The sequence below is a fragment of the Dreissena polymorpha genome, chromosome 2 (genome assembly GCF_020536995.1).
Source record: "Dreissena polymorpha isolate Duluth1 chromosome 2, UMN_Dpol_1.0, whole genome shotgun sequence".
Classification (NCBI taxonomy): domain Eukaryota; kingdom Metazoa; phylum Mollusca; class Bivalvia; order Myida; family Dreissenidae; genus Dreissena; species Dreissena polymorpha.
Window position 1 is genome coordinate 11,423,456 of NC_068356.1, and position 12,561 is coordinate 11,436,016.

Sequence of the window (12,561 nt, forward strand, 5' to 3'; positions counted from 1 at the left end):
AAAAACACTAATATTCATATATAAAATGCGTTTTATATCGCGTATATATTATATCTTAAATTTAAAATTGCCCATACAAAATAAGTAGATCTATTCTTCACTTTGGCTTGTCGTAAAAAATTGTCACGTGAGTTCTCTTTTGCATTCGGCCGTCAAAATGGTAAGACGTGTGTGTTAACGCTCTGGCATTGACTTTATATATCCGAGACATCCTTCTTAATTTTATGTCGGTTTCATATTGTTTTGTAACAAAAGCTTGTTATGATGTATGTTTAAATAATATAGAAGCTTATTTTATTCAGTCGCACAGGAAATTCTCTGCTCCTCGGCATGGCTCGAAAGGATTTCTGCCCAAGAAGCGATCAAGGAGGCATAGGGGGAAAGTGAAGGCCTTTCCCAAAGACAACCCATCAGTGCCACCCCATTTGACAGCCTATTTGGGCTTTAAAGCTGGAATGACGCACATTCTTCGTGAAGTAGACAGACCCGGGTCCAGTAAGTTTTCAGAATGCACGTTTTACTCGTTCATTTATGTTTCGCAACGTTTGAATACGAGGGAAGATTCACATCAGACAAGTGTATTTTTTTGGATCTAAACATTGCCTGTTTTTACAGTGCATGCTTAAAATGCTTTAAAAAACGTTAGAAAAAAATCTTCAGTTTTATATTCATAACGACAGAAGTCAGATTGTTATTTGCCGACCATTGATCTTCCTGTCCAACACAAAACTGCTAAATGTTTGGAACATAAGTTATGAGAACGAGAGTGTTTTAAGCTGTAATTAAATGTACGCCAGTTGCGGAAAATCTGCTGACAGTGTTTTAGGATGAAATATTCAGCTCCATTCCCACATCTCCAGAGTATATATTTTTCCCCCAAATATTTGAAAAATTCACCTCTCAGAAGTGTAATTCAATTTTAATCAATACCTCATTTAAATAATTCACAGAAAAGCCAAGAAATGTTGATCTTTGAACATACACATAACATGTTGATGGAAAAAAAAAAGAGTTGGAATAATGCTTTTTTCTTTATGTATGTTGAATTATAGTGTTAAAACTTGATTTTATACTGTTACTTGCTTAGCATTGAAATTTGAAAAGCGTGAATTTCCCCCTTCCTTCCTCAGGGGACCCGACCCCTTTCCCCCTAAACTGAATAAAAACACTGGCTGACAAGCACCAGGGAATTCTAACACTTAATTTGTCGTCTGTTTTTAATGGCAACATTCTGTACAATGCAGAGCTTTCCACAGGCAATTTTATCGGTCCCTCAGCGGGGTGCTTGAATTTCGAAATCGGAGTCCGCGGGGCGCCTGAAATTTTCTGATCAGTGTATTCTGACAGTTATTGCATTTTAAGATCAAAGCGATATTGACTTCGCCGAAAATTTTGGAAGTCGATTAACAATCCATTGTCGCTTTACCCAGCTAAAGACGGAGCGTCGCTGTATTAGAAAATCATTCAATATTGGCCAATGGAGTGCACGCTTTGTATGAGGGACAGCAGTAGGCAGGCAATACCTGCAGTTAAATCATGCATACGACTCGTGACGTACATGTAATTGCCACAGAAATCTTTGCCAGGTATTTAGAAGACTGATGATGGCAACCGGCCGTAATCCTCATGGACAACGTCACGTGTATATCGTGCATAATTCCGTAAAATTATTTATTTGACTCGTAAAGTGTTTAAACAAATTATCGTTGAATTCATAATGCAACTGTTAATATTTGTTAAAATCTCAAATGGGAATAATTAAATTTGTAATCCAAAACCCATTCCCGTAAGTCGATGTCAACCCGTTTTAAATCCGAAACACACTTCCGAATGTAAATGTTACTGCAACGATGAAATATTGTTGCTTGAAATTAGCAGTGCAAATTTTTCTTAATTAAAAATAGCGCGAAAATTATGCAGCATGTACAACGTCGCGGCATTTGCATAGAAAGCGTGCGTGTATTCACTATTGAGCGATTTAACAAGCACACAACACTTCGGGGGATTGACATATGTTCAAAGGCAATATTTCATCAAATCTATAAAAAGTCACTTAAAATTTATTTTACACTTTAGAACAATGGCAAGGTTTGTGTTAAAGAAATAATTGAGAGCTTTTATGATAAATATTTACCAGAAAGTGATTTATAAAAACAGGATTATCGGGTAATAAATAGAAACTTGAAAAGTAGTAAGTATACAGTAATAGTCGGGTTGAACAGATGTATTTGGGAATGGTTCGAGTCGGGATTTTACTACCTATGCGGGAAAGTTTAAAAACAAACAATATACAGTACACTCCACGCGTTTCCCCAAAAAACGCGCTCCCTCCGCGTTTTTTTTCTGCTAGCGAGTGTTCACGTGGCGTTGGAAAAGCGAGGTGAACTTGATAAAACGCTCGGCGTTACGCCACGTATGTAATTCTCTGCAATGTCTCTGTCTTTCATTTTTTTGAAAATTTCAACAATCTTTGATGTTTGATCATCTATCAGTTGCTGGCATCCCTATCTGCACAGCATCATTAGTGCTGTCAATGTGTCCTGTGATAGACTGTTCCGATTGGTCGTGCAAACATTGTTCTTTAGACTGAACACCCTTTCCACAGAGGCAAGGTTACAAACCGACGTAAAACACTACGCTGGCTGCCTGACAAGAAAAACGGAAACAGTAACGACTCTATTGATTGCACGCGCTGAATAATAAAACCCGAAATTAATTGAGCGCGTGGTTACACACAGCTATACTATTTTCTTTGTTCGCTAGCCGAAAGTTGGGTTTTGTTACAAAACTTTTGATCGTTTTGAGAAAAAATTCGGACGCCAATTGGGATTTTTTCAGATGCCGATTGGGAATTTGCGAATTTTCGCTCGATTGGCAAAGTACCGTTTACCGGTACTTTATAAAGGAGGAAAATCGCTGAGACACTTTCCGTTCTAATCAGTGATCGCCGCGCAACGCCGCGTTAGCAGTGTGCTACTGGGCATGCCAAAAAATAAAAACATTGTTATAATAAATTGTTTAAATACTGAAGTGCATGTATAAAAAAGATAATTGTATAGAAAGTTAATACGTATAAAAATAAGGTTTTTTAATACATTTGACAAACTATTATTTAAATCATAACACATATGACACAAGAATAAATGTTCCGTAAAATTTCCAAATCATTTGTATACATGTTCAGTATAGAAAATCACCTGCTAACATGAAAACTTTGGATTAAATTATCAAAATAAAAACAATGTTGCAAACTGTGTTTATATTAATTGGTTAGTATTAGTTAAAAGACGACGTTTTGTGTGTCGTAAATCTATGAGTTTTCTATACAACAACAACTACTTCTACAACCACGTCAGGATCGATCTATCTTGGTTGTTTTCTTTAATTGTAAATATTATACTACATGTACATGTATGTACTTGTAATAAATGTAATTTTATTTGAAAATCAGGAAGTCAAACAAAATTAAATTGATCGTTATCTCGTAAAACGCGGAGTTTCCCCCCGCGTTGCCAACGCTGAGGGCCGCCGCGTTGGCTTATCAGTTTTGCCGATCGTTAACCGCCGCGTCCAAAATCATGCTAACACCGCGTAAAGCGGGATTTTCTTAATCTCCCTCCAGGTCGAAACCCGCGGAGTATGGAGGGAAATTGGGGAAAACGCGTGGAGTGTACTGTATATATATATTTTTAAATGACCGAGGGATTTTCTTGAAAAGTCATATTGCACCAAATAACGTCTTTTGAAGCGTTTTTTTTTTAGTTATAACGCACCACAGAACGTCAATTGACACATTAAATTATAAAAAATCAATGTCGGCAAGGGACACCCTTCCCGAACCACCACTATCAGCCCCGGGGCGCCTGACAAAAATCCTGTGGAAAGCACTGCAATGGCCACTTATCTTAACAAAACACCTACTCAATTCTAAAAAAATCTTGTTTAGGCTGGCTTTGTTCAAAAGCAGTTTTGAAGGAGGGCATATAGTGATTGTAGTCCGTCTGTCCTTCGTCACACTTTGCATTTAGGTTTCGAAAAATGCTCACAACTTGATATTTGGCATGCATGTGTATCTCGTGGAGCTGCACATTCTGAGTGGTGGAAGGTCAAGGTCAAAGGTAAAACGTATCAAAGCGGCGCAATAGGGGGCATTGTTTTTCCTGTTTTTGTGAAGCGACCTTGGCACCCCACTTTGTGAAAAAATGAGTTGCGAACTGTTTAAAATTTTGAAAAAATTAGTCGCAAACTTTTTGAAATGGTGAAAATTTGAGTCTCGAATTTCCCAAAAAAATTACAACGGCAATTCTCACAGAAGGAAAAAAGCCCTGAAAAGGAATTTTGTTTTGTTTTTCTTAACACATTTTCCAACAAAGACACTACTCATTGCACCATCAAGGTTCTCTTTTAAAAACACTCTTTAATTTTAGAGTCCAACAAAAAGGAAGTTGTTGAAGCTGTCACCATTATTGAGACTCCACCAATTATGGTTGTTGGCTGTGTTGGGTACATTGAAACACCACATGGACTGAGGACCTTCAAGACCATTTTTGCTGAGCATTTAAGCGAAGAATGCACTAGGAGGTTCTACAAGAACTGGTAACTTGATAACTTTTGTACATAAAATTCACATGGAAATAATTGTACAGCAATCTTAATTTTATAGGTTATGATATGTGCCCACTTCATGTTGCTTAAATCTGAATTTGTAAGTTATTATTTTACATTAGTTCTTAATTCTGCCAGTGTGTTATTAGTTTCAGGATTCAATGTCCTTGTATATACCTCCAACTGGCTTCACTTGTCAGTGAGGTTTCCATGTGTATGCTCCTCCGGTCATTACGACTGACGAGCGTGTTGTTCATTGGCTCCTCTTGGCAGCTACTGCCTAATCATACTTCGGTATGAAGAGCCATGTATGTCAGTTTCTCCTCTCATGTTCAAACATGATGAGAATTGGCATATCCTTGTCCCTAATCAAGGTACCGCTCCAAGAAGAAGGCATTCAAGAAGGCCAGCCAGAAGTGGAATGATGAGGCTGGCAAGAAGGAAATTGAGCGAGACTTCAACAAGATCAAGAAGTACTGCAAAGTAGTCCGGGCTATTGTCCATACCCAGGTAACATTATGCTGTTGTCTAATTCTACTTGCTTGACATGGTTATGCAGCTTTAAACGTATAATTGGCAAATAACTTTTGTTAAGCTGCTTATTAACAAGACTTTGATTTCAAGGCTTTATATGTTGATATTATAGGTTTTCTGATGCAATTCATCCACTTTACATTTAAACAGACCAAGATGCTGAAAAAGCGTCAGAAGAAGGCTAACATCATGGAGATCCAGGTAAATGGTGGCACCATCTCTGAGAAGGTGGACTTCATCCGAGCAAACATGGAGAAACCCATCCCTGTGAAGAATGTATTCTCCCAGGATGAGAACATTGACATCATTGGTATCACCAAGGGAAAGGGATTCAAAGGTATGACGTTGATTGTTCTTTTACATCATAGGAAAATTACAGTATGCTCTAAAAACAATTTTTCCTTGTTAATATTACTCGTTCATATTAGCAGAAGTGACCTGCATACTGGTAGCTGTATGCATTTAATACATGAAGCTTGTATGGTGTCCTCAGCATGTTGAATGATGAAACGCATGGTATGTCCCCCTGCCAGGGGACAAATGACTACTATGATTACGTAACCATGCTGCCTTCCTACTGATAACTGCTGTGACACTATTCAGCGATTTTCCTTGTCCAATTGCAGGGTTGGCACCAATCAACTGGCCCTGGTTTTAACCGGCGGTTTTTACGGGTTAAAACCGCCCCGGTCAATACTCCCAAAGTGGTCATTACTGGTCAATACTGGTCGATTGAACATTACCCCCAATTTTGATGTATATTCCATGCTTAATTAAACAATATTGATAATATAAATTAAACAGACATGTTGCCAATAATGTCTTAAGCTATTAAAACCCACAATTTTAACCCGGCGGTCAATACCCGGTTAAAACCGGTCAATACTGGTCATTACTGGTCATTATTGGTCAATACTGGTCGATTGAAAATTGTAGCATTTAAACATGACAAAGGAAGAATTTAAGCTATTCTATATTAAATCAATCATTATTCTGTAATTGATAAACTTTTTTTGAGTTGTCTATTGTAAAAAAAAGCTTTAAAGCTGTAAAAAATACTTTATTATTTATGGAAACGGTCTCAAATACAAAAGAACTAAGGCAATATCTTTTTTCTCAGTGTATCACATTAAATTGAAATAGAATTTAGATATAATAATCATGAGACACATCTTTCTATTTAAAAAAAAAAAAAAATTTTTTTAGGGGAAAAAGTATACTTTTCAGGTGGGGTACGGCCGCCGAGATTTAATAGATTGAGGGCCCTGTTATGCATTGAAGGTTGAGAGGACCTAAGAAAACTTTTCACATAATAGGCTAGGACAAACATCCCTTTCATAATTGATACTTTATTTGGGTATTACCATCATCCATTGTTCTCCCATCCTCCCTTTACTTAATTTGAATTGCCTTTCAATTTGACTTTTTCTCATAAATTAGGAAACCAGCATTTGTGTTTGTCATTTACCTTGTTAGAAATTAGCAATGCAGCACAAACTTGGGAATGGTGTGTTTGATAAATTACCGTATTCTTTATGTGAGATGACCCTGTGTTTCAGGTGTTACCTCCAGGTGGCACTGCAAGAAGCTGCCCAGGAAGACGCACAAGGGTCTGCGTAAGGTTGCCTGTATTGGAGCCTGGCATCCCAGTCGTGTGAAGTTCACAGTGGCCAGAGCTGGTCAGAAGGGCTACTTCCACCGAACTGAGATCAACAAGAAGATCTACAGGATCGGAGAGGGTATCCACCAGAAGGATGGCAAGCTGATCAAGAACAATGCTGCCACGGAGTATGACCCAACTGACAAGACCATTACCCCTCTTGGTGGCTTCCCACACTATGGAGAAGTCAAGAACGACTTCCTCATGATCAAGGGATGCTGTGTTGGGCCCAAGAAGAGGATTTTAACTTTAAGGAAGGTGAGTTCACATTAGGTGTTATTTACCAGTTGCTTGAAACAAGCAGGCAATATTTTTTTTGTGTTTTCTAGATTTCAAAAATTATGTTGCTCAAATGAATATTGAAATGGGTATCAGATTGTAAAATATCCCGGTAAATTGATGAAAAAAGCATCGGTTAACAATACATGTAGTTGGACTTAACAGTGATAAGTCAGTTTCAAATAATGCTACAAGAATTATTTAAGTATGAATAATAAACAATTATGATAATTGTTATTATACAAACAATTCATTTTTTTAAGCAGACAATAACAGATATTTTATAGGTATTTTGAAAAAGTGATGAGAATCATAATCACAAACAACCTTACAACACTTGCAACATCACATTGTGATGTCTAACCGTTGTTCAGGTACTTTGTTAGCAAATTAAATACAAGTTTGAAGTTCTTAGTAAACTTGAAATATAAAATAGGTATATGATGAAACACATGGTTTGTCTCTTGCCAGAGACACCTGACAACATGGTTGATGAGAACCCCATGCTGCCTTCCTTCTGATGATTTGTCAAACAACTACATGGTACATTTAATGTTGCCCAGTGTGTTCCATAATAATTCTAGTGTTTTGTTTCAGTCTCTGCTGGCCTCCCACAGGAAGAGGCAGATGGAGAAGATCACACTCAAGTTCATCGACACCTCCAGCAAGTGGGGTCACGGACGCTTCCAGACCATTGAGGAAAAGAAGAACTTCATGGTAAAATTATTTTGTGCTTTACAAAATAGTGTGAATAGAATACTTGTGACTCGGGCAATGTATCGGTCTAGACTGTCATGCGTTACTTTTGTTAAGAACTTAATGTTTTGTGGAGTTAGATCATTCTATTAGTATGCACACATTTATGCAGGATAATATACCATTGTTGGATAAAGAATAGTTCTCTAAATGAGTTTTGTGTTCAGTTTTTAATTGCATAATATTAGTTTGGACTGTTCTGTTTTGTAGGGTCCCCTCAAGAAGGATGCTGCCAAGACCGAGGTTCCAGCTTAGACAACCAGCCTATTCCAGTCAAGTTCAAATTGAGTTGTCAAGGCTGTCAAATAATAAAAAGAAGCAGATTGCCATTTTTTGTTTTGTCTTAATTCTATTAATATATTGACATTTGTAGCTCAACATAGAACAAAGTGCTATTTTTAGCTCACCTGAGCACAATGTGCACATGTTGAGATTTTGTGATCACCTTTTGTCCGTCGTGCGGCATCAACACTCTAGAGGCCACATTTATTGTCTAATCTTCATAAAATTTGGTCAGAAGATTGGTCTCGATGATATCTTGGACGAGTTCGAAAAATGGTTACATTTGCTTGAAATAACAAGGCTGCCAAGGGGCTGGGCATTTGCCATAGTAAAATCTTATTAACACTCTAGAGGCCACACTAATTGTCCAATCTTCATGAAACTTGGTCTGAAGATTCATCCCAATAATATCTTTGGACGAGTTTGAAAACGATGCTGATCAGCCAGGGGTTGAGGCATTTTTGCTTATATGGCTATAGTAAAACCTTGTTAACACTCTAGAGGCCACATTTATTTTCCAATTTATGAAACTTGGTCAGAAGATTTGTCCCAATGATATCTTGGATGAGTTCAAAAATGGTTACGTTTGCTTGAAAAACATGGCCACCAGGGGGTGGGGCATTTTTCCTTATATGGCTATAGTAAAACCTTGTAGAGGCCACACTTATTTTCCAATCTTAATGAAACTTCGTCAAAAGATTTTTTTGTCCCAATGATATCTTGAATGAGTTCGAAAATGGTTACGTTTGCTTGAAAAACATGGCCACCAGAGGGTGGGGCATTTTTCCTTATATGGCTATAGTAAAACCTTGTTAACACTCTAGAGGCCACATTCATTGTCCAATCTTCATGAAATTTGGTAAAAAGCTTGGTCTCAATGATGCCTTGGACGAGTTTGAAAACGGTCGTTTGCTTGAAAAACATGGCTGCCAAGGGGCGGGGCATTTTTCTGTATATGGCTGTAGTAAAATCTTGTTAACACTCTTGAGGCCACACTTATTTTCCAATCTTAATGAAACTTCGTCAAAAGATTTTTTTGTCCCAATGATATGGTGGATGAGTTTGAAAATGGTTTTGGTTGCTTTAAAAACATGGCCACCAGTGAGCAAGGCATTTTTCCTAATATGGCTATCACGCCGGGTATGCTAATACTTCGTTTACGGATGGCACTTCACTAACAGAGAACAACAAACGCCACGCGCTAGAGGTAAGTTCCTCTGTTTTATTTAAAGTTATATCCTAAAGATTAGTTTTTAAGACAAGACACATGGTCGAGTTGATAAATGGTGTATCCTTTTGTATTGGGAATACACAATTTCACAGAAGAATGGTACAGTTTTGCCCAAAAAATAGAAAATTCGATCGGAAAACAGCATAAACTGGATGAACAGTAAACATTTTAACAAAATAAAACTACTTAGAATTATTGCAAGAAATTGTTTCTATTCCAGCATGTAGAGTAATCACTGTGCTTCAAATACTGAAATTTTGATAGCATTCAATGAAATATAAACAAAGATAGTGCATGTTGTAATAGGTGGCATACATAAAGTTGCAGCCACTTTGTTTACCGATAAAGGGCACTTCAGATTACGGAGACTTTCAACAAAGCGGGCACTCTAATAACTGAGTTTTATCTTCTACCTTAAATGCATTTTTTTATATTATTGCTATTCATACGAAACATTTTGAAAATATATTTTTCAAAAATCCCATTACTATTAATTAATACTACGTTTATTATAATTGCAATTTTCAAATAAGACAATATTTATTATTAAGTAAATGTGTACGGATAATGCGGATCAACACGATCGTGTTTAATTTTACTTATAGCAGGGCTCTAGATAACGGTAGTGAAGGGGTCTTTATGAGGCAAATACACATTTGTTCTTCATAAAATCCTATGTCGGTTGTGCTTATTTGAATCGCATCATCAAGACGATACTTATGCGTAGCAACAAAATTAAAAAGAGAATGGTAAAACTCCCTTAATTTTGAGCCCTGCTTATAGGGAGCACTTCCCTTTACGCAACGCTAACGTTTGCTCGAAGTGCGATTCACTTGACCCTAAATCACTGTATTGGTTGAGTTTTAAGAATCACGGTTAAAATTAAATCGTAAAAACAACTGATTCTGGAAAAAAGGAATGCGTACATAAAATGTTTAAATGTCATATTATGGAGTCAGTACTTAGTATACCCCCACAAACGAAGTTTAGGGTGCTATATAGGATAGAACTTCATATGCAGCATGTGTTGTGTTTATATTAAAAACAAAGACTGTTATGCATAATTTTTACACCACTGTCGTGTGATTAAATCAACCCCGTCCGTTCTTTTATTGCTATTTTCGTTTACTGGCATTGAGCCAAACAGTTCCAATAGAATTTCGGACCTGCATCGCTGCTGATATTAATCTCTGAGAGGCAGTTTAAGCAGAGTGATTATTCATGACATGCTATCTAATATGTAAGTAAATAGCCTTAGTACCTTCATTTGGACATAAAGATAAATGCTTTAGATCAACCGCTTAGAACGTAATTTAAAATATATGGTCATATAGATTTTACTCATTAGACATATCCAATTTGTTTAACATTTATCTTTCAAATTTTTACCAAATCATAATCATATTTCAAAGGGATAAGAACATGCTTCGGTAATTCGTTTTTTATTTGCGTACTAAGTACATACATTTTTATTTATTGCCTGCTTACTTTAACAGTATTCCACAGCGAATTCTGCATTTTTGATTCACAAAAAACGAGTGTGTTACATCTGGAAAAAAGTGTCTAGATGTCGGGAAACGAAGTGCCATTGTTTTTTAGATGATCGGTAAACGAAGTGCAGATGAAAAATGTGCATGCGACTCTTAAAACATTTGAATTTTCTCAAATAGATTAGTAAACTAAAATGTAACATGTTGTAACATAACTGGATATATTGATCTTTTATTTCGAATAGTAAGCACGTTCTTGATTTATTTCCAAGTATGTTTATTTTGTTTAAATATGTACTGATCATTCAATTCATGCTGATTATCGATGGAATTCTATCGTTTTTTTTTTAAATAATTCACCGTTTTTCCGCGAATTTCTTTCTTCGCAATACGAAGTGCTATACCATTAATCACCCAAACAATGTTCTGTGTTTAAAAACCAAATAAACAGAACATAAATACAAAAAAGCTGAAGAACTCACCCCTCGCGCGTGGCGTTTGTTCTCTGTAAGTGAAGTGCCATCCGTAAACGAAGTATTCGCATACCCGGCGTGATACATGGCTTTAGTAAACAATATTAACACTAGATGTCACATTTATTGTCACATTTATTGTCTGATCATCATGAAACTTGGTCAGACCATTTGTCCCAATGATATCTTGGAGTTGGAAAATGGTTCCTATTGGTGGATAAACTTGGCCGCTTAGAGGGTGTGGCAGTTTTCCTTCTATAGCTATAGTAAAACCTTTTTAACACTAGAAGTCACATTTATTGTTCGATCTTTATGAAACTTGGTCAAAAGATTTGTACCAATTATATCTTGGACAATTTCGAAAATGGTTCCAGTTGCTTGAAAAACATGGCAACCAGTGGGCTGGGTATTTTTAGCTAGACTATTATATATGAAATATATAGTGGAGCTATCCTACTCACGTCGGCGTTCCCGTCAGCGTGCAAATGTTAGTTTGCGTACTACCCCAAATATTTTCTATGCCTTTGACATATTGCTTTTTTAATTTGCATACTTCTTTACCAACATGACCCCAATCTATAAACGAGAGCAGACAACTGTATCGAACATTTTGACAGAATTATTGCCCCTTTTATACTTAAAATTTTGTTAAAAGTTTGCGTACCACCTCAAATATTTTATATGTCCTTTGACATATTGCCTTTATATTTTGCATACTTCTTTACCAACATGATCCCAATGTATAAACAAAAGCAGACAACTGTATCGAGCATTTTGACAGAATTAAGGCCCCTTTTATACCAAGATAATTGAACATTTTGCTTAAATTGCCATTACTTCTTTATTTATGATCACATTTGATTCATACTTTGACAAAACAACACTTACCTGACATACACAATGCACTCCACCCAAACCATCCAGAAAGGAAATTCATTTCTGCGTTGAATAAGACTGGGTTCATGAAAATCGCTGCAAAATTGATGAAAGTTATGGCTGTTCAAAGCAATGCACCCCGTTTTCGGATGATTTCTAGTTGGATACCTTGTTATATTTATTGTGCGTGTAAAGTGATCAGCATATCAATGAGATCGAGTGACTCGAGCAAGGACCATGTCATTTTGTCCGTGTAAGTCACAAATGAGGCTTTACATAACGTCCTCTTTATGTTATACTAATTTACATTTTTTAACTGGCAGTATTGCTGCTTGATGGTTGAAACGTAACAAACATGAACCAATATGTGAACTT

General features: G+C 36.6%; 1 protein-coding gene across 1 annotated transcript; it reads left to right on the forward strand.

Annotated features, from left to right (window-relative positions):
• The first annotated feature begins 22 nt into the window (after nucleotides 1-22).
• On the forward strand, nucleotides 23-8,163 carry LOC127865839 (60S ribosomal protein L3-like). Its single transcript, XM_052405872.1, has 8 exons — nucleotides 23-160; nucleotides 303-495; nucleotides 4,428-4,596; nucleotides 4,980-5,115; nucleotides 5,290-5,476; nucleotides 6,699-7,057; nucleotides 7,676-7,795; nucleotides 8,045-8,163. The coding sequence occupies exons 1-8, from the start codon at nucleotides 158-160 to the stop codon at nucleotides 8,087-8,089; spliced, it is 1,212 nt and encodes a 403-aa protein (XP_052261832.1). The 5' UTR covers nucleotides 23-157; the 3' UTR covers nucleotides 8,090-8,163.
• The last annotated feature ends 4,398 nt before the right edge of the window (nucleotides 8,164-12,561 follow it).

Excerpts from the sequence above, each read along its gene's own strand:
- LOC127865839 (XM_052405872.1), top strand. Across the intron at positions 496-4,427 it reads AGTAGACAGACCCGGGTCCA|AGTCCAACAAAAAGGAAGTT; the intron begins GTAAGTTTTCAG and ends CTTTAATTTTAG. Across the intron at positions 5,477-6,698 it reads CAAGGGAAAGGGATTCAAAG|GTGTTACCTCCAGGTGGCAC; the intron begins GTATGACGTTGA and ends CCTGTGTTTCAG.